Source organism: Phoca vitulina, unplaced genomic scaffold, assembly GCF_004348235.1.
Source record: "Phoca vitulina isolate PV1807 unplaced genomic scaffold, GSC_HSeal_1.0 scaffold104, whole genome shotgun sequence".
In the NCBI taxonomy this organism is placed as follows: domain Eukaryota; kingdom Metazoa; phylum Chordata; class Mammalia; order Carnivora; family Phocidae; genus Phoca; species Phoca vitulina.
In genome coordinates, this window is record NW_022589807.1 from 340,507 (window position 1) to 365,382 (window position 24,876).

A 24,876-nucleotide genomic window follows, 5' to 3' on the forward strand; every position below is an offset into this window, starting at 1 on the left:
CTGAGCCACCCAGGCGCCCCAAAGTGCAAGTTATTTTTAACCTATCAATACTAGACATTCAAGTTGTTTTCAGATTGTTACTACTGTGAACAGGGGGGATAATGTATATCGTTGCATTTTTTTGCTGTTGTTTTTTATTTATTTGAGAGAGAGAGAGCGCGCGCACTTGAGAAGAGTAGGAGCATGGGGGTGGGGTGAGGGAGAAGCAGGCTCCCCGCTGAGCAGGGAGCCCAATGCAGGACTCGCTGCAGGGCCCGATCCTACAACCCTGGGATCATGACCTGAGCCAAAGGCAGACGCTTAACTGTCTGAACCACCCAGGCGCCCCCGTTGCATGTATCTTTGTACCCTTATTAGAGTGTTTCTGGAGGATACTATCCTAGAAATAGAAAAGCTAGATTAAATGTATAAACATTTACAATTTAACAGCAAATGACAAATCGCCTTATAAAAACAGACTAACTTAAACTCCCACCTGTAAAGTAGGATATACCCAACGATTTTTTTCAAGTTTTTTATTTAAGTAATGTCTACACCCAACATGGGGCTTGAACTCATGACCCTGAGATCAACAGTTGCACGCTCTTCCAACTGAGCCAGCCAGGTGCCCCTGATACACCCAAGGATTTACTAGAGTCTATGACGTATATTCAGTTCACTGTAAGAAACATGAGAATCAGGAGCGCCTGGGTGGCTCAATCATTAAGCATCTGCCTTTGGCTCAGGCCATGGTCCCAGGGTCCTGGGATCGAGCCCTGCATCGGGCTCCCTGCTCAGCGGGAAGCCTGCTTCTCCCTCTCCCACTCCCCCTGCTGTGTTCCTTCTCTCGCTGTATTTCTGTCAAATAAATAAAATCTTTAAAAAAATAAAAATAAAAATAAAAAAGCAACTACTTTAATTTGTGATAAGAAACTATGAAAAAAAAAAAGAAACATGAGAATCTACGGATCATTGAGAAGGCCTTTGCAATTCACTGAACAGCTACTATGAACAACACCGACACCCACCAGCGCTGGCTGCACCAGACCTTCACTGTTAGCGGAGTCTACATTTTCTGGGTAAAACTCAGGACATACGGTGGGAGTCGTATGCGGGCAGAGGAGGGACAGGACTGAAGTCCATCTGCCTGATGGCCCCTCAGGCTATCAGGCTCACTAGAGAATGGCCATGTCCCCAGGGAGACATGGGGAACTCTCTCTGTGGGCCTGCCCCTGCCTGGAGAGGCTCTGTGCCCATGGCCAGGAGCGCAAGAAACCAGCTGCTGGTCCTATCTGCTCCCAAGGCACTGCTAAGTAGTAATAAAAACACCTGTTTTCTGCCCCACGCCCCCGCCTCCCCCATTCCTTCTTCGAATCCTTTGCCTGCCTCACAAGCTGCTGTGAATCAAGTCATCTATCTTGTACGGTTGTTTTTTCTGACTATGGTTTTTTTTTTCCCCTGGCTTCCCTTCCCTCCATAAACTATCCAAACCTGAAGGTAACAGTCTTCTTTTTTCATATAAATCTCTACAGAAAGAGCTTCATCAGGACTTTGGCTAACTCTCTACCAGTTAATATCTGAAAGGCACAAAGTTCTCAAGTTCTGGTACCAACTCTGTGATACAATGACTTATAATAAATATGCATTTCAGTCTTAGTCCCCATTCCCGGCAGAGATCTAAAACCCTTGTCATTTCCTAAGTGGTAACAGCCATAAAGGGGTCCTTTGTTATGCTGATGAGGGGAACTTTTGGAAAGCCCCCAGGTCACCTAAGGATGGAGTTCAATCACCAACAGCCAATGATTTAATGAATCCTGCCTAAGCAGTGAAGCCTCCATAAAACCCCACAAGGATGGGGTATGGAGTGCTTCCAGGTTAGTGAATGCATCCACATGCTGTGAGGGCAACCCACACCAGCTCCGTGGGGGATAGAAACTCTTGTGCTCAGGACCCTTCCAGGCCTCACCCCATGTACTTCATCTGACTGTTCCTGTGTATCCTTTCTATCCTTTCACAATAAACCGTACAATGTTTCCGAGTTATGAGCCACTCTAGCAAATTAATCCAACCCCAGGAGGAGGTCATAGGTCTGTCAGAAGCACAGGACTTGCAACTGGCATCTGCAGTGAGGCTGTGGGGGAGGACGTGTAGGACTGAGCCCTCAACCTGTGCAGTCTGACGCAATCTCCAGGTAGCTAGCGTCTGAATGACGTTCACTGGTTGGTGGCATTGAAAAAACACATCAGAGGTTCCTGGCAACAATGACAGGCCACCTCTCCTCATCTGTAACGGGTATGATGTGTATAAGTGTATTACAATCTGAAAATTACAAGGAATCTTTTTTTATAGCTCTCTACTATTTTAATTTTTATGTGCATTACTTTTTCAATCAAAAATGAAAAAAATCCACCTCTTTCAGAGATTATTTTTCTGTTTAAGTCTAACACTTTTTCAAAAACTTCTATTTTTACTCCAAAAGAAATGTAAGCTTTCATTCTGTCCCAAAATAAGTTAAAGTGATCTTCTCAGTATCAGTCATAAATAACCAGGCCCATACTTACCTTTAATCTTCACGTACTGCATGTCTGGATTAACACACAGGGCAAGGTTACTAGGTAATGTCCAGGGAGTGGTCGTCCAAGCCACCAAAGACACATTTTCATCTTCCTCCAAAGGGAAAGTTACAAACACTGAAGGGTCTTGAACATCCTGAGATAAAATGAGATAAAATACCTTTTTACAAAATCCATAATAAATAATACATGCAGAAAAGGAAATGATCCTAAAGAACAGATTTCCAGAATAAAAACCAGTTGCCATATTTATAAAAAGAAAATATAAAACAAGAGATTCCAATTAAATTTATATTCTTGAAAAATGTTTTAACAATTACCTTAGTAGTCACAAGTAAAACATTTTAAGTGTATCAAGAGGAATATATATTAGAAGTTTCACTATTATAATGAGCTACTTTTATAATAAATCCATAAAAAGTTAGTTCAACAAAACAATTGTTTTGGAAGGCAGAATTATTCTTTATTCCAAAATATAAAAATGAGTCATTTTAAAACACCATGTACTTAAAACTGCAATATGCCAATATTAATTCAGTTCATTAAATAAAAAATTGGTTCCAACTCTATGGCAACATGAAAATATCAAGGATTAAATATTTTTAAAAAATAGCTCCAAAGTAGAAAAGCTCATCCCCTGACCAAAGCCAACTCACTGCATCCTGAATAAAGTTCCCTGAGAAGAAGGGGCTCTACAAACGTCACCTCATCCACACGGGAACCGTCAGACGCCCCTGGGGTGCAGGCCTGTGCACCTCAAATGCCAGTGTCAGGATCAGAGACACTGGGGCGCTGCTCCAAGAAGGCTGGAGATGGTGCACCTGAACAAAACACGTAACCTACGATTCTCTTTTGCTGAAAACGACATTACTGGGACCATTAGTAGAATCAAACTACAGATTAGATGGTAATATTCATCAATGTTGTTTCCCTAACTTCAACTACTTAAGAGAAGAGTATGGATTTTAAAAAATATGTACTTAAGCCTTTAGAGGAAAAGGGACATCATGTCTGCAACCTACTCTCAAAGGGTCTTGTGCTACCGCCATGCCCTAGAAGAGAGTGAACAATGCAGACGTGGTGAAAGAGGGTGACCATCACTGAAAGGTAGACAAGAATTCTATGAACTTTTCAGTAAGTCTAAAATTATGTCAAAAGTTAGAAACAAAAACAAACCTTAGCTGCAACCAACGTAACTGCAGAATGGCCAGAGAGAAAAGACAGAAAATGCTAAGTGCTGACAAGAAAGCAGAGTAATGAGTACTGGCTGGTGGGAGTACAGATCAGGACATCTACCTCGCAGAGCGGGAGGCAGCAAAGCATGACACACGGGCCAACTCTGGCCGTCACCCGTGTTCTTACACCCCAAGAGCGAAGAATGGTTTTGAAAGAGTTGAGTCCTTGCAAAAGAGACCATCTAGCCCACAAGGCCTGAAACACTGACTACCTGGCACTTCACAGTTTGCCGACCCCAGTACTAGAGCTAAATGTTAAGTACATCCTATGACTCCGTAATTCCACTCCCAGGTATGTAACCCATAGAAGAAATGTGTATGTATGCTTCCCACTTCCAGAACATTCACAGTAGCACTACTGATCAGAGCCCCAAACTGGAAATCACCTAAATGCCCATCAATGGTACAGTGGGTAAATTAAGTGCCAGACAGTAATTAAAATGATCTATAACTGCACACAACAGGGATGACTTTTCACAAATATAATCTTGAGCAAGAGAGGCCAGACACAAAAAGAATGTAGGGCACAATTCATTTATATATAGTACAGTGTCTGAAAATTTAGACAACATAAAAAAGATAAATATTTTTATAGACCACAATTGGTTTACCTTTTGGACAGCTGGAAGTACTCTCTCCTGTAACTCAGTTTACTTGTGCACAGCCTGCTCGTCCCAAGAGAATGCACTGTGTACTTACAGAAGAGGATACCCTCTGAAAGCTCTAGGAGCTCACAAGCTAGTCTGGGGATCTAACATGGAGAAATCTAGAAGCCAAAGAAAACTCCAGCATAAGTACACAGGATTTATGTTAAAAAATGTTCTTAGCTGGGGCGCCTGGGTGGCTCAGTTGTTAAGCGTCTGCCTTCAGCTCAGGTCATGATCCCAGGGTCCTGGGATCGAGCCCTACATCGGGCTCCCTTCTCCGCAGGAAGCCTGCTTCTCCCTCTCCCACTCCCCCTGCTTGTGTTCCCTCTCTCGCTGTGTCTCTCTGTCAAATAAATAAATAAAATCTTTAAAAAAAAAAGTTCTTACCAACACTGTTTGCTACCATTAAGAAAAAGGCCTATACCCTTTAAAACAACTCAAAGTGTCTATCAAAAGAATGAATACGTTGCAATCTGTCATATGAAACACTATACAGCAGATAAAAATTAACTTAAAGCTACATGTTTCAAGATGAAGAATCTTTAAAACTTAATGATTCCTCTGAAAGGCAAGGTAGAGAGTAAGTACAATGGGCGAGATTAAAGACAAGCATAAGAATGCTATATACTGTTTGTGAATACGTAGGCAGATAATAAAAGTATAAAAATGTGTATGGAAAGAAACATCGAATTCAGCATAGCCGTTACCTATCAGGCTGTAAGGAAGGAATGGAACGAAAGGTGCTGTAAATACATAAATTGTGGACTATTCACTTGCACAGAAACTAGAACAAAAGATCCCTACCTCCACAAAACACAGATGACTGTCACAAACATCATGCTGAGAAAAGCCAGATACAAATGAACGCCATTTTAAACAGTGACCTCTCTTCATGACACACATGCCAAAGGAAGGACATCGACAAACACGAAAAGTTCCAATTTCTACAAAATACGGAGGACCATGGAGACATAACCAGCAAAATTCATTGTAGAAAACTCTGTAAGATAAAACCTGTTTCCTAAACAATGATTTGCAAGAAAAAAAAGGGAAATAGACAGCAAAATGGAGACCACAGATGAAAACAGACCTGCAAGACAACTGCTGCCAACTTTTAATCAGGATTACAACCTGATTAAAACAACAAAGAACAGAAGGAAAAAGGCCTGGTATTTGACAAATAGAAATGTGAACACTGATGATATGCAGGAATTAGACCATTAGGATATTTCATATTACTGATGACCAAGGACTTCTTTAGGTGTGATAATGGTATTAGGTAATGTTAAAAAAAAAAAAGATTTCTTGTGTTTTAAAAATGTATAATGTATATATAGAACACAATTTTCAAACAAATTAGGTCCTTTAAAACCAATGAGGACTAGATGAAGTCTCTGAAGTGAAAACATCTCCTGAATACACACACATGAGAACAATGTTCCACATTTCAGATTCACTGCCTTTACCATCTTTCTAGATAAGGTAAAGCAGTGAGTGTACTTTGGTGAACATCAGACCCGTCTCAACTCTCCTACCAGAGCAGCGACAGCAGTTATTCCATTCATCAGAAAAAAGATCATAATACTGTCAACAAAGGACAAATCACATTTGTTTCCAAATACTTGTAACAAATGAATAATATCACAAGGTCCCAGATGAGACATCTCATCCTCTTCCAAAAGCAGTGACTAGAGGGAAACAGGGCAGAGCTGGACTTACTAACCCGAGAGAGGCACAAAGATGTGGTCAAAACAAGCAGAAGCTATCACGTGAGGACACACCATTCACAAATCTCATGGGGGGGAAAAATCCCTTACTTTTATTCTCCATAGAGCCTCAGTTCAGTGACTGGCAAATATTGCCAGCACTCCGTAAGAAATGGTCAATCTGACGGACTCCCCAGGCTAAAAGTCCACACCAGGACTGGTTACTGTGATCACAACCCTTCAACTTCCATGTGCACAAGTTAATGCTCGATGACATCGCACGCACCTTGTAGTTCTGGTGAGATTCGAAGTTGGAAAGTGGAGTGTTGCATGCGGTGGAGAAAGGCATGACTTTCACGCCTCTATACACAAGGCCTTTATCATAGAGCTGCTTGAAGACCCACCTAGCAAGTAAAGACACAGTTTTACAACAATGACACAACCAAAATTCTGTCTCCCCAAACTCAGACATTTATGCCAGTTTGTCTAGTAGAGTTTCTATCGGCCAATTAAATGGAAACATCATTTCTCTCAACGGGGACTAGCTGGTAAATTACAACAGATTCGTAGGAGACATTATGTAGACATTAAAAGTGGTAATAATCTGTCCATGAAAAGATGTTCATGACTTGATGTTGAGTGAGAAAAGCAATCCACACCATACTGTACAGAGGTACTAATTGGGTAAAACTACGTATCCGTACACTTATATTTTTTAGAAATGCTGAAAGAGCAAATTTTTACCAATATGTTAACTATGGTTGGGATTTCAGAGTTTTTGCTTTTCTTAATAGTTTTCTCATTGTATTGTTTAAATTTTACTATAATGGGCAGTTTTACAAAGGCAATTTAAAAAGAATAAATAGGGGCGCCTGGGTGGCTCAGTTGTTAAGCGTCTGCCTTCGGCTCAGGTCATTCATGGTCCCCGGGTCCTGGGATCGAGCCCCACATCGGGCTCCCTGCTCGGCAGGAAGCCTGCTTCTCCCTCTCCCCCTCCGTCCGCTTGTGTTCCCTCTCTCGCTGTGTCTCTCTCTGTCAAATAAATAAAATCTTTTAAAATAAATAAATAAATAAATAAATAAATAAAAATAAATAATTGGGATTAGGATATCTCTCCTACAGTTAGTCCAAAACTTTTATTAAACACTCAACCATGTTGCTTTAAGCTAAATATACCAAGATGCTGAAATGTCAATGGTAACATTATCCTGGGGTCTCCTGTGATGAATACTCACCTGTCCCAGCTGGATGTCAGGATGCATTGGTGGGAACCCTTAATTCTGTCTTAATGGATGGATAAATTTTTATACTCCAATTCCTATGTGCTTGGTACAATAAATAAACTCTTTCCCATTTGCTAAAATATTTTTATGGAAAACTGTGCATATTTTTTCATAGTATTACTTGGCTTTAAACAAAGATTAAAAAGTGTTGTTTTATATAAAATTTCCCAAGTTTATTAATTTTTTTATTGAGGCATAATTGACATGTAGCACTATACTAGATTCAGGTGTGTAACATGAGGATTTGGTATTTGTACACACTGCACAATCATCACCATAGTAAGTCTAGTTACCATCCACCACCAAGGTTACAAAAATTTTTTTTTCTTATAATGAGAACTTTTAAGATTTATCATCTGGGCAACTTTAAATATGTGCTACAATATTATTGACTATAGTCACGATGCTATACACTACATCTCCGTGATTTACTTATAACTGGAAGTTTGTACCTCTTGACCCCCTTTACCCATTGCCCACCTCCAATCCCTCTTCCCACTGGCAAATACCATTCCACTCTCTGTGTCTCTAAGTTTTGTGATTTTAGATTCCACGTGTAAGTGAAATCATATGGTACTGTCTTTCTGACTTATGTCACTTAGCATAATGCCCTCAAGGTCCACCCACGTTGTCAAATGGCAAGAATTACTTTTTCTTTTTTTTTTAAAGATTTAATTTATTTATTTGACAGAGAGAGACACAGCGAGAGAGGGAACACAAGCAGGGGGAGAGGGAGAGGGAGAAGAAGGCTTCCTGCTGAGCAGGGAGCCCGAAGTGGGGCTCGATCCCAGGACCCTGGGATCATGACCTGAGCCGAAGGCAGACGCTTAACGACTGAGCCACCCAGGCGCCCCAAGAATTACTCTTTTTTATGGCTGAGTAATATTCTATTTTACACACACACACACACACATTTTTTTTTTTTTTAGAGGGGGAGAGGGAAGAAGGGAAGGAAGAAAGGAGGGAGGGAGGGAGGGAGGGGGAGAGGGGGAGGAGGAGGAGAGAGAGTAAATCTTAAACAGGCTGCATGCCCGTGTGGAGCCTGATGTGAGGCTCAACCTCACACCCCTGAAATGGTGACCTGATCTGAAATCAAAAGCTGGACGCTTAACTGACTGAGCCACCAGGGGCCCCCCTCCCACAACCTTTTTTTTTTTAAGATTTTATTTTATTTTGGAGAAAGAGAACACCCATGTAAGCAGGAGAGGGGCAGAGGGAGATTCCACCCAGAGCATAAAGCCTGATGCAGGGCTCGATCTCACTGACCCTGAGATTGTGACCTGAGTCGAAATCAAGAGTTGGATGCTCCATTGACTGAGTCACCAAGACACACCCCCTACCCCCACATCTTTTTTATCTGTTTATCAATCAGTGCACTCTTAGGTTGATACCATATCTTGGCTACTGTAAATAATACTGTGATGAACATAAGGGCACATACATCCTTTTTGAATTAGTGTTTTCATTTTTTTTTTTATAAATACCCAGAAGTAGAATTTCTGCATCATATGGTATTTCTATTTTTAATTTTTTGAGATCCCTTCATACTGTGGCACCCCACTTGTCTCCATTTCATTGAGGTTTTTTTTTGTTGTTTTATTTAGAACTTACTCCTCTGTCTCATTTTGCTGATTTTCTGGGTTTATTTCTTTGAACCAGGCAAAATCGCTCTCTCTCTCAGTCTAGAAGAGTTCATGTAGATGAACTTTATTGTTCAACCTTGCCCTAGAGTTCTTGGTTGTCTCTCAAACCTTTGTGATTGTCTAAGCAGCCCGACTTATTCTCAATAGTTCACAGTTGGTGACAGTGTTCTAAGACCTCTGAGTGTACCAGGGGAAGGTCTCTCTGTCAGAACCTAGTTTCAGGCTGAATGTGAATCCAGACACTCAGGCAGCAGCTTTTATAAAGTATGCAAATAGGGGCACCTGGGTGGCTCTGTTGGTTAAGTGTCTGCCTTCGGCTCAGGTCATGATCCCAGGGTCCTGGGATCAAGCCCCGTGTCGGGCTCCCTGCTCAGTGGGGAGTCTGCTACTCCCACTCACTTTCCCTCTGTGCTCTCTTTCTCTCTCTCAAACAAAAAAATAAAATCCAAAAAACTAAAATAAAGTACACAAATATATATAGCCCTGTGGGACCACACTGTAAAGCTTGCGGACTTCCAGATCAATGCAATATGGAGGTGTCCCCTGGCTAACAGTTGCAAAAACTGGGTCTCCAGACAAGTATATAAACTTCTTTCTGGGAGGTATCAGTGAGCTGGAGTGAGGCTGAGAGACAGCACAAATGTGATGTCCCCTGGGGCACATTCCCGAGGGCACCTTTTTAGCCTATAGACAGAGTGGTAAACCTGAAGTCTGCCCCTCAGGCTGAAGCTCTATCACAAGTAAATCAATCAATCAATCTCTGCCTCCCCTACCCATCTCAATGTGGGCCTTTTGGTATGAAGGAGTTGTTCAGCTAGTTTTCAGGTCTCTTTCCCAGGAAACTGTAGATCTGTGAGAGTAGGTGACTTTAGGATCTTCCTATGCCGCCATCTTATCACAAATTTCTCAAGGGTTTTTCTTTTTTTTTTTTTAGAGATTTTATTTATCTATTGGGGGGGGAACAAGCAGGGGGAAGGGCAGAGGGACAAGCAAACTCCCCACTGAGCAAAGAGCCTGATGTGGGGCTCAATCCCAGGACCCTGGGACCATGACCTGAGCTGAAGTCAGATGCTTAACCGACTGCGCTACCCAGGCGCCCCTCAAATTTCCCAAGTTTAAACTCAGTCTTAAATTACATACTTTGATTCAAGGATATTCACAGAAGACTAGAGAAGGAGTATTAGATTAGATTTTTTTTTTTTAAAGATTTTATTTATTTGACAGAGACACAGCGAGAGAAGGAACACAAGCAGGGGGAGTGGGAGAGGGAGAAGCAGGCTTCCCGCTGAGCAGGGAGCCCGATGTGGGGCTCGATCCCAGGACCCTGGGACCATGACCTGAGCTGAAGGCAGACGCTTAACCGACTGAGCCACCCAGGCGCCCCTAGATTTGATATTCTTAAGACCCAGTTTGAAACCTAAGGATCATAAAATTAACTGTGATCTCAGGCAAGTCAGTCACCTGCCTTCACCCCAAACCCAATCCACAGGACTCTGTGAATCATGTGGGAAAATTGATATGGAAGTACTTTATATAGTCAAAAGCACCAACTCAGTCTAAATTATCTACCATTATTAATGTTATCATTATTAAAGGTATCACCTACTATCTTTTTATATTCCCTCTAAACCTATGTGCTTTATTTATGTGCCAACATGTTCCTCAGGAATAACTAACATTCTAACACTGAGAAGCTTTAAAAACCATTTTCCTCTGATTCAAGTATGGTTTTACGTAAATTAAGAAGTATTGTATAGAGCTATATTGTCCAATATTGTAGGCACTAGCCACAGGTGCTCTTTTTATTTAAAAAAAAAATTAATTATTTTTAGGTAATCTCTACAACCAACATGGGGCTCGAACTTCTAACCCTGAGCTCAAGAGTCACATGCTCCACCAACTGAGCTAGTCAGGCCCCAACTTAAATTTAAATGAGAAATGAGAAAACAAAACAAAACAAAACCCCACAAAACCCTTTAACTGACATCAGGCCGTTTATATTCTTTGTTTTATCTACTTAGCATGAACAATTATGTGTCCCAATGCAAAGATACTAATGTATTTGATTACAGGTTACTGCTCAACCTGTTGGAGCCATTATATACCACAGAATACATGCGTATCCTATTACCTTAGCAGAATCCAAAATTTACTGAAGTCAGAACCAAATCAGAAACAGTTGTGCACAGAGGATTTTTAGGACAGTGAAAATACTCTATATGATGTTAGCATGATGGCTACATGTCATTTGTCCAAACCCACAGAACATACAACATCAAGAGTGACCTTTAATGTAAACTATGGACTTTGGGTGATGATGATGTGTCAGTGTATGTCATCAATGGTGACATATGTACCACTCTGGTGGGGATGTTGGTAGTGGAGGAGTGCATGTGTGGGGGCAGGGAACAGGGGAAATCTCTGTACTTTCCTCTCAATTTTGCTAGGAACCTAAAAGTGCTCTAAAAAAATAAATACCTTTAAAAACAAAAAAATAAATCCATCCCAAAGACTTTAGATAAATTGTGAATCTGAAAAACCTCTCCACTAAGCAATAAACAGAATATTCATTATATTTAAATTTCAAGTAAACCTACCAGACAGATTCCATGAATTGTGGATACAGAGTTTTGTAGTCATTGTCAAAGTCAATCCATCGGCCAAGTCTGGTAACAGTGGACTTTAAGAATATGAATATTACAGTTATTAGACAATGATACTTGTTATCGCACATCAATGTGTGTCACTTCTATCGTCACCACATACAATGATTTTGGGAAAACAGAACAAGCAATGGTTCAGGTAAACCTATACTGTAAAAAACACACTATGTAAGGTTAAGAACCAGTTCTCTTGGCATCATCCTATATGCAGATGATGTCACTTATAAATATTAATAATTCCTTTATAAAACTCTACCCAAATTACCATTTGGCAAATAACACAGGTATAATTGTTGCTGGCAAGAATCATCAATGGATGCTAAAATTCATAAACAAAAGTGTGAGAAACAGGATATTTGCAAAGACTTTCCCCAGAGCATACTTAATTACAAAGGAAAAACTGCAAATCAACAACAGAGAAACCTGACATATATTACCTTAGTGAACAAAATTAATGTCACGAATGAGACATATTAGTGTCACAGGCCTCCTGATAATGACAGACTGAGAAGGGCATGATGCCACTCCTGAGCATTCTTGTCAAAAATGCATATATAACCCAAACTTAATCATGAGAAAACATCAGACTTTGGGGGACTTTCTACAAAATAATCGGCCTGTACTTTAAAAGTGACAAGGTCGGGTGCCTGGCTGGCTCAGTTGGAAAAGCATGCGACTCCTGATGTTGGGGTTGTGAGCTTGAGTCCCGCGTTAGGTGTAGAGATTAAATAAGTAAATAAACTTAAAAAAAAAAGTGATAAGGTCATGAAAGACAAAGAAAGATTGAGGGAATCCTCCAGACTGAAGTAGAATAAGGAGGTCTAACTATATGCAATGTGTGTTCCTAGACTGGGTCCTGGATCAGAATTAGTGGAAAACTGGTTAAATTTGAACAAGGTCTATTATACTGTATCAGTGTTAATTTCTTGCTTTTGATAATTATGATTATTGAAAGTGTTAGAATTTGGGAAGTGAGAGAAGAGTATAGACTTCTTCATAACTGTTTTTGAAATTTTTACTAAGTCTGAATTATTTCAAAATGAAAAGCTAAAAGATAAAAAATAATTTTAAGGGAAAAAAAAAGCCAAATGTATATCATATTCATTAGATTTTTCCTTCTGGCAACCAGGCAAGAAAGTTTGACGGAATCAAGTTAGGTTTAAAAAAAAAATTTTTTTTAAATTTATTTATATATATATTTTTAAAGATTTTATTTATTTATTTGACAGAAAGAGTGAGAGACAGCACGAGAGAGAGAGCACAAGCAGGGGGAGTGGGAGAGGGAGAAGCAGGCTCCCCGCTGAGCAGGGAGCCCAATGCGGGGCCTGATCCCAGGACCCTGGGATCATGACCTGAGCTGAAGGCAGACGCTTAACGACTGAGCCATCCAGGCGCCCCAAGAATTTATTTTTAATAAAAAAATTTAAAAATTAAGAAGTTAGGAGAGAATCGAGGACCTTTCATTTTCAGGTTGAGAAAATCAGATTTTATTCACCAATGAAGAGAAGCTACTCAAAACTGTGAGCAGGGAAGACCACGATGAGCAGTCTTGCGGGAGAGATAACCTGGCAGGAAAGTGCAAAGAATGGGAGCACGAGCCCAATCAGAAGATGGTTACAGAAACTCAGGGAGGGGGGTGGGGGGCCAGGGACAGGTTGTAGGAATGCAATGACTTGACAAGAGAGACCGAAGAAGAAAGACTTGATAGGATTTGGCATTTGATTTGATCATGAGGATAGTGTGTGAAGCCTGGAAGACAGATACTATCGGCAGAATAGGGAACTTGGATTAACAGCAAGTTTGAGAAGTCGAAGTGGTAAGAGAGTGAGATGGAAAAAAAGTCAGACATGTTTTTAAGATACACAGACACACTAGCTGGACAGCCAGGGACGAGAAGGGGCTCTGTGCTCCTTTGCCCATCAGAACAAGAGAGACAGGAGCTCTGCCAGCCCTTCACAGGACTTACGAACAGATGTACGTAGGATGCGAGTCAAATTAATACAACACTGAGGCCAAATCTGAATTGTTTTTAACACCAGAATTTTTATTTTTTTAAGATTTTTTTATTTATTTATTTTAGAGAGAGAGAATGAGAGAGAGAGCACATGAGAGGGGGGAGGGTCAGAGGGAGAAGCAGACTCCCTGCTGAGCAGGGAGCCCGACGCGGGACTCGATCCAGGGACTCCAGGATCATGACCTGAGCCGAAGGCAGTCGCTTAACCAACTGAGCCACCCAGGCGCCCTAACACCAGAATTTTTTTACTGCAACATTCGAGTTTATCTTTTTGCTAGGACAGCCTGATTCTTGTCATACACAGTGAGTAGGTAGGAGATTAAGTACTGAAGACCAGTCAAGCACACAGAAACCAAAAAGAGAGGATGCAGTTTAAGCTAACGGCTTAATAGGGTTGTAGGTGAAAGCTAAATGCTTCTTTAAAGAGGATGGTCAACCCTCTTATGTCACAACCTCACACAGATAGCCATACTTTTGTACGCATCTCATAAAAAGCACAAAAGGAGTATAAACCTTTTCAACTCCCACTTAAAAATTAAAGTTTTCGTTCATTCTACCGAAAATAACCTAACATACCTTCCACTCAGTAGAATATCTCATCACAATTGCTCGGCACTGATTGTTATACTCTACAATCCCCATTTTGGCTACATCCTCTGGTCCTCTGATTCCCAGTGTCTTATCAATTTCATATTCCTGAAAATTTGCGATAAGACTGTTAACATCCTTGCTCTCTGAAATAAATGCAATTCAGCAACTCTAGAAAATAACACAGATTTTAAAAAATTGGATCTCAAAAATCTATAGAGAAAATGAACTATACATAATATTATAGAAACAAAATACATTATAGGAAAAATTCATGTTAACATATGATGAAATCCAATGCTTAATAAAAAATCAGAATCTTATAAAGCTGGTGACTCACACATACCACAGGTAAGCCATGACAATCCCATCCGAATCTTCTGTCAACATGAAACCCACTCTGGTGAGCGTATCTGGTAACTACGTCTTTAATCGTCCCTGCAAGTATGTGTCCATAGTGAGGCAGTCCCGTTGCAAAAGGAGGCCCGTCATAGAACGCAAATCTGACAGAGGTAATAGAAAGGTGCTCAGTGACTTTGAGACAGCATAATTCAGGGTAACACTTTTCTACAGAGAGCTCCTATCATAGTAAAGTCTCCAGGGAGAAGAAAAGCAGCAAGACCAGAAAATTCACAGACATAAATGGTTAGATATTTACTGGAGGTCCTGCCTTCAGAAAAGCTAGTTATGGCGGAGTTGGAATGACCTCCATCAGACTATCCACACTTGGTTTATTAGTTCCATGACGTAAGGCAAGTTATTCATCCCGATCCTGAGTTACCTCATCAGTAAAACAGGAACAAACACCTCATAGTTTCTGAACACAGGAGACATATGGTGAAAACAGTACAGAAAGGACTGGTTTTTAAGTGAATGGAGACTAGAGGCAGGAAGTACTCCAACAGGAAGCGAAGACTAGTCTAGTGTTTCAATGAGGGTGGTAAGAATGAGAAAAATAGAACAGAAGAGGGTGATACATAAATTCTATCCAGACTTCTTAAAGAAAGGGGATCTACCTTAATATTTAAAAACTCATCCATTCAACATGTACCGACTGCTGAAAGTACCCACTATGCAGAGAGCTAGGAGACTCTGGGAACACAATGAAGCTTCTGCCGTCATGGAACTCAGTCTAAGAAATGACTATTCTTAAGGACTCTACCATTACCAAAGAAATTCACATACTTTGGCTTATGTTTTGATTGCTTTAAGCATTCCTGAAAACAGTTAAATTCAGACCAGAACTGCAAGATTTTCTCTTCTTCAGCAGGAAAATTGATGTTTTCTGGAACTTGCTGAACCATTTTGTTGCTGCAAGAGAAAATCAAATTTATTATTCTTAACAGAGAAGTCTAGGATTAACAGAGTGGCATACAATAAAATGAGTGTACATATTACTATCCATGACACTACACAATACTTTAAAAAACATTACAGTTTTGAATTATAGTTCATATACCATAAAGTTCACCCTTTAAAGTGTACAATTCAGTGGTTTTTAGTATCTTCTCAAGTTTGTGCAACCATGAGCACACTCTAATTCCAGAAATCTTCATCACCGCTTTGCCCGGCCTGCTCCAAAAATCTGTCAACATTAGCAGTCCTTCTCCGCTCCCTTCTTCCCCAGCCCCCTCGCAACCATTAATCTGCTTTCTGCTCTATGAGTTTTCTTATTCACGATATTTCATATAAATGGAATCATGTGTCTGGCTTCTTAGAATTACATTTTCAAAGTTCATCCATGTTGTAACATGTCTTCATACTTCATTACTTTTTATGGCTGAGTATTTCATTGTATGGATATGCCAAAGTTTATCCATTCATTAGTTCATGGACATTAGGAATGCTTCACTTTTTGGCTATATGAACAATCCTGCTACGAATATTCAAATATAAGTTTTTGTGCAGACATATGTATTCAGTTCTCTTGGGTCTGCATCCAGGAGTAGAATTGCTGGATCATATGGTAACTGTGTTTAACTTTTGAGAAACTACCAAAATTGTTTTCTAAAGCTGCTGCCTCATTTTACATTCTCCCAGAAGTGAATAAGTATTTCCATTTTTCTACATCCTCACTCCCGATTGTCCATTTCTGGATTATAGGAAATCCTAGTTGGCATGAAGTGGTATCTCATTATGATTTTGATTTGTACTTCCTTAATGATTAGTGTGATCTGACCACATTTTCATGTGCTTATTGGCAACATTTATATCTCACTTGGAGAAATTACCATTCATCCTTTTTCCAATGTATAAACTGGGTTGTCTTTTAATTGTTGAGTTGTAAGAATTCTTCATATATTCTAGACACAAGTCCCTTCTCAGTTACAAAATTTGCAGAAATTTTCTCCCATTCTGTGGGTTGTCATTTTTGTAAAAAAATATTTTATTTATTTATTTGAGAGAGAAAGAGTGCAAGCAGTGGGAGGAGCAGAGAAAGAGGGAGAAGCAGACTCCCTGCTGAGCAAGGAGCCTGATGCAGGGCTGGATCCCAAAACCCTGAGATCATGACCCAAGCTGAAGGCAGGGGCTTCACCGACTAAGCCACCCAGGCACCCCCTGTGGGTTGTCTTTATTTTCTTCACCTTACTTGCTAAAACACCAACACTTTTAATTTTAGTGAAGTCCGTTTATCTACTTTTTGTTTTGTTACTTGAGCTTTCGGTGTCATATTTAAGAAACCACTACCTAAAACAAAGTTGTGAAGGTTTAGCTCTTAATTTTAGGTTGTTGATCTATTTTAAGTTATTTTTGTATATTGTGTGAAATAGGAATACACAGTACTTTTTTAAGATTTTATTTGAGAGAGAGAGGAGGGAGGGAGAAGCAGACTCCCCGCTGATTGAGGAGCCTGATGTGGGACTCAATCCCAGGACCCCAAGATCACAACTGAGCTAAAGGCAGATGCTTAACTGACTGAGCCACCCAGGTGCCCCAGTACGTTTTGATTATTGTAAAACTTGTTCCCAAATCACATTCTTCACTTATTTCTTAACTACAATACAACATTTAGTAGTTGTAGACAATATACTTGTAAGAGGAGACAAGAAAATCTTGGAAATTTATGTAAGGATACCAAAAATTCATTAATAACCTGAAAAAAGTAAATCTCAAAGTAGGTAAGAATTCTTACCTACACTCACAGGATAGAAAGCACTTCTGTCGAGATAACCTCATTTCTTTGAGGAAAACAGGTAAAACCTAAAGAAATTTAAAGCTAAAAAGATGAGACTCTTACATTCAAATAATTCCTAGCTCATTCCAATTTTCTATTTTATCCCTTTTATTCCTTATTCATGATATTTGTATCGGACAAGCTGTATACATCCTGGATTTAGTCCCTAGTGAAAGAAGTCTTAAAGTGGCTTTTTTAAGAGTTTTGCTAATAACCCCTGCAGAAACACCTGATCAATCTGGGGGCTTAACTATCTAGTGAGCATCCTCCAACCCATTCCTCCTTAAAGCCTATATATTCTTACTTAATAATTCTAATAAGGTTGGTGACCAGGTTTCCAAGCCAACATTAGATTAAAAGGGGACAAGAGAGACGCCTGGGTGGCTCAGTCGTTAAGCGTCTGCCTTCAGCTCAGGTCATGATCCCAGGGTCCTGGGATTGAGCCCCGTGTTGGGCTCCCTGCTCAGCGGGAAGCCTGCTTCTCCCTCTCCCACTCCCCCTGCTTGTGTTCCCTCTCTTGCTGTCTCTGTCAAATAAATAAAATAAAATCTTAAAAAAAAAGAAAATAAAAATTAAAAAGGGACAAGATTGCTAATAATGAGAAAACAACAGAGAAGATAGAGAATCTTAAGAACTCAAGAACTTGGGGTGCCTGGGTGGCTCAGTCGGTTAAGCGTCTGCCTTCAGCTCAGGTCATGATTCCAGGGTCCTGGGATCAAGCCCCACGTTGGGCTCCTTGCTCAGTGGGGAGCCTGCTTCTCCCTCTCCCTCTGCGGCTCCCCGTTTGTGCTCTTTCTCTCTCTCTGTCAAATAAATAAAATCTTTAAAAAAAAAAAACCTCAAGAACTTTAACAGTACAGGTAACTGACTCTAGGAGCAAAGAGACCTACATACCTCAGCCAATTCTGAAAGCATCAAAACCTAAGCACGGTAATTGACCCATGCCATCCAAAAAACAAATTTAAAAAAAAATACATATATATATTTTAAATTTTTAAATTTTTTTTTTTTTTTAACCAGCAGTGTGTCTCCTTTTCTTTCATTTATTTTTGAGCTGTGAGGCTGTCTTTGGGTTTTATATATATGGAAAAAAATGAGAGAAGAACAGGTGGGCCATTTAATGAATCCAAGTATCCATTTCCGACTAGGTGTGTCATTAAATGGTATTAAACAGAATGGCATTGAATGGCATTTTGGATCTTTGGATCTTGTTACAATGTCTGGCCTTTCACGGATGGTGAGGGTGTGAGTCTGCACTTAATGATTTATTAGGGGTCCTGCTGGTTCAGTGAGCACCTTATTAGAGGCCAACTGAAACTGAAGGGGCTACATCTGAAGATTAACAGATCTTTGGATATCAACACATTTCTTTCTGCCACTTCTACTGCTCCTCGAGGCCAGTTCTAGAATTGCCAGCATCTATGGGAGCTGACAACAGTAGACTCGCCAGGCCCACCTTGGACTGGAGTCAGAACCTGCATTTTAACAAGATCCCAGGGGATTAGCATGCACATCAAAGTTTTTAAGTCACTACTCTTGAACTGCTCTAATCATTATTCAGGAATATCTATCTGAAAATTTTTTATTTTTTTTTTGAGAAAATGAGATTTAAGCTTTTGGTGAAAATGGCTCATAAGTTTTATAAAACTTTCCAGGGAGCTTCTATTCCCCAAAGATTAAGAATCAGTGCGTTATTATGCCAAACAAAGACTCAACCTGAAGGCACAGAAGAGCCATGTACCAGTGACCGGGCTATGGCGGCTGCTGAGGAGAAACAGCCCCCATGCATACATCACAGGATTGCTCTGGCCCTTCATATCCACTGGAGAGCTGTACCTGCAAACAGCATCCAGTAACCACAGGGCATGGGGTGTGGGGAGCAGGAGGAGGAGGGAGAGTAATCACCAGGCCACGCTAGGAAGCAATCTCCCTTCCTCCCTCTTACCATAAGAGCAAGTCACAGTTCTAACAACTTACACTATGTGTATTACCATTTTTAAGAGACTTAAAACATACATATGTAAATAAAATCTATGTTTAAGTAATTTTGCATTTGAATTTAGAAGGATAGCCACCAAACTTAACTATGCCTACCATGGCGGGCGGGGGAGGGGCATGAAAGAACAAATCTTTATTACTTCATACCACTTTTTTGGTATGCATTAACTTTATCACAAAAACTTTTAAAATAAAAAGAAAAATAAATACTGTATATCCCACATACCACCTTCCTAAGGAGAAGCTCTGAAAGTATCATTTTTGTATTAAAAAAAAAAACATTCAATGACTCATCTCTCCCAACAATATTCTGTACAGACTTTTCAATAGGGCACTCAAGGTCATCATGATCTTCCCCCAAATTACTACTTTTCCTCCTGACCTTTACTCTTACAAAACTCAAGCACCAGGGGCACCTGGGTGGCTCAGTCGTTAAGCGTCTGCCATCAGCTCAGGTCATGACCCCAGGGTCCTGGTATCGAGCCCCGCATCGGGCTCCCTGCTCCGAGGGAAGCCTGCTTCTCCTCTCCCACTCTCCCTGCTTGTGTTCCCTCTCTCGCTGTGTCTCTTTGTCAAATAAATTAATAAAATCTTAAAAAACAAAACAAAACAAAACACTCAACCACCAGGTACATCACACTGAGAAACAAAACCACTTTCCTGATCTACTGCTTTCCTGCATCTGGACCCCTCCCCACATACTCTAGCACTACCTAGCTTAAATAATGCACTCTCCTCCCTGAGGCTTTTATCAATCCCCTTTTTCGGAACTAATATCCCCCTCCCTGAGTCTGTTCCTCTCCTTGGAGGTTACTTGTGGTTACTTCACACACTCTCCAATTCAACTGTAAATCCACTGCCTGCAGAAGCATTTATCCTCCAGTGTGTGCTGACACACGGTGAGGGCTCAGAAACAACAGTCTGAAGGATTCCCTTGGCCAGCATCCTTAGTTTCCATCAGCGAAACTCCTCCCACCTGCCTTTTCACTCTATCCCACTCCATGGGATCCTCCCGGCACAAGACAATGGCTAAGAGGATTGGCTTTGGAATTTCCCTTTTTTTTTTTTTTTTTTTAAGATTTATTTATTTGAGAGAGACAGAGTGCATGTGGGGTGAAGGTCAGAAGGACAGGGAGATGGGAGAGAGTCTCAAGCAGACTCCACTTAAGCCCAGGGCCTGACCTGCCACTGGATCTCACGACCCTGAGATCATGACCTGGACTGAGATCAAGAGTCTGACACTCAACCAACTGAGCCACCCAGGCGCCCCTACTGATACTTACGTTTTAAAAGTTCACGATACTACTAGAAATCCCCTAAATCAATTACTTTGCTTCTAGTTTCATCCTGATCTTTCTGCAAAACCTGAATGCTAAAAATAAGCCCCACCTTTTAATAAAAAAACCCTTCTTCTCTTCTGGACTCATTCCCAACACCCTTTCATTCAAAGGCCAACCAAAAACTCCTAAGGCTGGAGGCTGTCATCTCCCACCTGCTCCGTACACACCCTAAAGCTGCCACAAGGCCCCCTCTCCTGAAGCGACACACACTTCCACATCCTGCCGTACTTACGAGGGTCCTCCAGACTCACCCTCTCTTCCCAGTCTTACTCAGCCTCAAGGCCCGAGCCCAGGGCAGTCCTGGGATACAAACCCCGCAGAAGTGTCCTCCTGCTCCGGGCTGCCGACGCAGGCACCGGGCACACTGCGTATTCGGCCGGGATGCTGTGCTCACTCCGCTCCAAACCCAGGCACTCGGCGACAAACCCTCCTTCCCGTGGGCTAGGACTAGATTTGTCCAAGGGAACGCCCGATCTTCAAGTCATTTCCCCACCTTCTGAACTTCTCCGGCAAACCACCGCACCAACTTCTCGCAATCACCCAACGGGGCCAGCAGGCAGAGCGGGGGTACCTGGGGCGAACCCGCGGGCAGGACGGGGGGCAGGGTGACCTGGGGCGCCCGTGCGGGCTGTGGGGGGGGGAGGGGGCTTTGCCTGAGGAGACCCGCGGGCAGGGCCGGGTGGCCTGGGGCGATCCCGCGGGCAGGGCGGGGGCTACCTGGGGAGACCCCGCGGGGTAATCTGCGGCGACCCTGCAGGCAGGGCGGGGGTACCGGAGGGGCCCATGGGTAAGGCGAAGGTACAACAGGGGCCCACGGGCAGGGCGGGGACTACCTGGGGCGACCCCGCGGGCAGGTCCGGGGGTACCTGAAAGGCCCCCGTGTGGGCGCGCCAGGAAAGAGCCTCCTCCACGCCGCCGCCGGGTGTCCAGAGGTGATGCAACGCTCTGACAGCGCAGGGTAGAGAGGAAAAGGCAGGTCCACGCCGGCCAATCAGCGTGCGCCGCCGCCCACCCATCAACAAGCCGGACGCCGATTGGTCGCGCGGGCTCCGGCCCCGCCTACCCTGACGGGCAAAGCGGTGCGCGCCCCCTCAGAACGCCTTCCTGGGGTGGCGGCCGTGGCTCGGTGCCCTCCGGGCCGTAGACTGTGGGTCGCGGGCGATGGCTACTATTGTGTCCGCTGACTGCGCGTTTTACGCGGGTGTGCTCGTGCGTGTCACCTGGCTGCGCACAGGACACGTGCATTTCCCTACAGGCAAATGGGGCGATTGCACCGTGCGGCCCCGACCTGAGTGACCGTAGCAAGGGTCAGGGTCGCGGAGACCTGCGGCGGGTCACCGTTGCCGTCACCGAGGGGGCACCTGCGGCGGGGCACCGCGGGGTTGGTGAAGCCGCAAGGCCCTGGGGCTGAGACCGATGTGCGGACTGGGCCGGAGGTGCGCGCCAGTCCCCCCGAGCCGCCCGCGGAGCCCGTCCTCAGGGAAGGGCGGCGGCGCTGGAGGTCGGTGGGCCCCGCAGCCCCTCCGGAGCTCCCCTGCATCCTCCTGCACAAGCTTTGGTCAAGGGCCACGTGCAGACACGTAGCAGAACGGAAGAGAACGAAATGCCTGCTGACCAAATTTAGTTATCACTGTTTAACATTTCCTGTGATCAAAGCAAAGTTTATTTGCTTTTTTATCCATCTGCTCGCTTACAATTTATTATCTCTGCTGTGGGTCTGCCTGGCACCTTCTGGACCCGCTGGTTAAAAACCAAAGGGAAGGGCGCCTGGGTGGCTCAGTTGGTTAAGCGACTGCCTTCGGCTCAGGTCATGATCCTGGAGTCCCGGGATCGAGTCCCGCATCGGGCTCCCTGCTCAGCGGGGAGTCTGCTTCTCCCTCTGACCCTCCTCCCTCTCATGCTCTCTGTCTCTCATTCTCTCTCAAATAAATAAATAAAATCTTTAAAAAAAAAAAAACAACAAAAAAAACCAAAGGGAAGTTGGAGCCACGCAAAGGGCAGCAGACCTCAGGCTTTGGCACCAGAGACTGAAGGAAGTTTAGGCCTTCAAAGTGCAGAGTAACTCTAGCAGCTTACTGCATCCGTTAGACGGACAGAAAATTATGAGACTCTGTAGAGTAAAATTATGAGACTCTGTAGCACGTTTAAGAACACTTTGAGAGTTTGTGCAAGCACTCATTCAACAGTCACTTACACTCCAGGATGAGAGTCAGGGGGTCTCACTACCTTGCTGAAATGAGAAACTCTCTAGGTAGGAACATTTATTTACTAGAGGTGTTTCTTCAGCTTACTAACTAGAAGTACTCCACTTTGTGCGGTTCTTTTTTACAATCTTGTCGACAGCCAGATTAGGGCAAGATAGAAGGCTCCCAGATAGATGTGTCCAGGAAAAAAGGTGGGGGCAACAGGTCTGATCATTTAAAAGTTGGATTGAGAAACATTTTATGGTACTGTTGAAAGATATAAATCCATAAAGAGGTTGAGCAGGTGGAAAAAAAGATTCTAGAAAAAAAGTTAAATGTCAAAATCCACAACTTGGATCAGAGTTGACTCCTCACTTGTTAGAGTAGGAGACAAAAGGTAATGTCTAAAACTGAAAAACCAAGAAGACGCCTCGGTGGCGCCGTTGGTTAAGTGACTGACTTGGTTTCTGCTCTGGTCTTGATCTCTGGTAATGAATTAGAGCCCTGCATCCAGCTCTGTGCTCAGCGTACAGGCTGCTTCAGATTCTCTCTCTCTCTCCCCCCCTCCCACTCGTGCTTGCCCAAGGGCACGCACTCTCTAATAAATCTTAAAAAAAAAGAAAAACCAAGAAATCCCAGCATAAGCATGTCCGGTAGAGATATGGAGAGAAGCATCAGAGAACACAAATAAAATTGTTGAAGATGGTTGTATCTGGGGAGCAGGAATTAGGGGTGGGCAAGGATACTTGACGTCACTTGTCTGTTTTGAAGATGGCGGGTGTGACAGATTTAAATATGGCCAAATTCCTTGACACTTCTCCCACTGAGAGGTGATGGTGTGTGTCCCCTTCTCTTCAGTTCTGGCTGGGGTCTGTCTGTTGTGACCCGTAGAATATAGTGAAAAGAGACTGGCAGCTTCTGCTTCTGACACCTAGTCGCCATGCTGGGAGGAAACGCAGGGACAGGCACTGAGTGAGCGAGCCATCTTAGAAGTGGATCCTCCAGCCCCAGTTGAGCCATTTCGGTGACACTACGGGGAGGAGGAATGAGGGGTGCCGACGGAGTCCTGACCAAATTGCTTATTTGTGAGCAAAATTATTTTACTGGGATGACCTGTTTTGCAGCAGTAGGAATGTATAAATGTAATCTGCATCAAGATGGTGGAACATTTGGATTATTTATCCTGCTGAGTGGTGGTTTTTCTGTTTTCCATCAAGTCTTGGAAACAGGAATCCCAAAAGACTCTTCAGCTGCTTACTTCTTTGGACTTATTTCAAAACAACCCTCAGTTTGTTCCCTGTATTTAAGAGTCTCTTATGGTTGGCCTCCCTTTCTGTCTTTATCTTATTTAGTTGCTGGAGGGGAGGTCGGGGGATGGGGTAACTGGGTGATGGGCATGAAGAAGGGCACTGGATGTAATGAGCACTGGGTGTTAGGTGGACCTGATGAATCAATAAAGTCTACCCCTGAAAGTAATACTACACTACATATGAACTAACTTGAATTTAAATAAAATCTTGAAAGAAAAAAAATGTACCGAGCAACCACTATGTGCTAGACACAGTTCTAGGCAGTTGGGACACAATGGTCAATAAACCAGATGACATCCCATCCCTCTAGAGTTTATATTCAGTCAAGATATAAATTAATAAATACTTTAATTCCAGATATACACAGTGTGGCTCAAGGACCATCCCTGGGGGCTGTCTATATAACACAACTCTGAACAGCGTGCAGTTTGACAGGCATACCTGTCTTGAATCCTAACCAGTTTGATTTAAGGAGATATTAAATCTGCCTCCCTCTTTGGACTCAAGAGTCCTGACAGCTAACTTGGATTTTTCGTAAG

The 24,876-nt window shown here is 42.5% G+C and overlaps 1 protein-coding gene and 1 non-coding gene across 5 annotated transcripts in view; both read right to left on the bottom strand.

Annotated features, from left to right (window-relative positions):
• IARS1 (isoleucyl-tRNA synthetase 1) overlaps window positions 1-21,810 on the bottom strand; it is a 66,916-nt gene extending 45,106 nt beyond the window's left edge. Inside the window, exons 1-7 of one of the 4 annotated variants that reach the window (XM_032397791.1) lie at window positions 21,711-21,788; window positions 15,517-15,642; window positions 14,678-14,834; window positions 14,320-14,439; window positions 11,664-11,746; window positions 6,427-6,544; window positions 2,541-2,688 (exon numbers count right to left, since the gene is read on the bottom strand). In XM_032397791.1, coding sequence (XP_032253682.1) covers window positions 2,541-2,688; window positions 6,427-6,544; window positions 11,664-11,746; window positions 14,320-14,439; window positions 14,678-14,834; window positions 15,517-15,635 — 745 coding nt within the window. In that variant the 5' untranslated portion in view covers window positions 15,636-15,642; window positions 21,711-21,788. Of the gene's footprint in view, window positions 1-2,540; window positions 2,689-6,426; window positions 6,545-11,663; window positions 11,747-14,319; window positions 14,440-14,677; window positions 14,835-15,516; window positions 15,643-17,464; window positions 17,934-21,095; window positions 21,302-21,677 lie in introns of those variants that run through there. The other 3 variants (XM_032397792.1, XM_032397790.1, XM_032397793.1) reach the window with 3 other exon arrangements.
• LOC116627880 lies at window positions 19,240-19,371 on the bottom strand. The gene has a single exon (XR_004298551.1). It is a non-coding gene; the product is annotated as a small nucleolar RNA SNORA84 (small nucleolar RNA).
• Window positions 21,811-24,876: the final 3,066 nt, after the last annotated feature.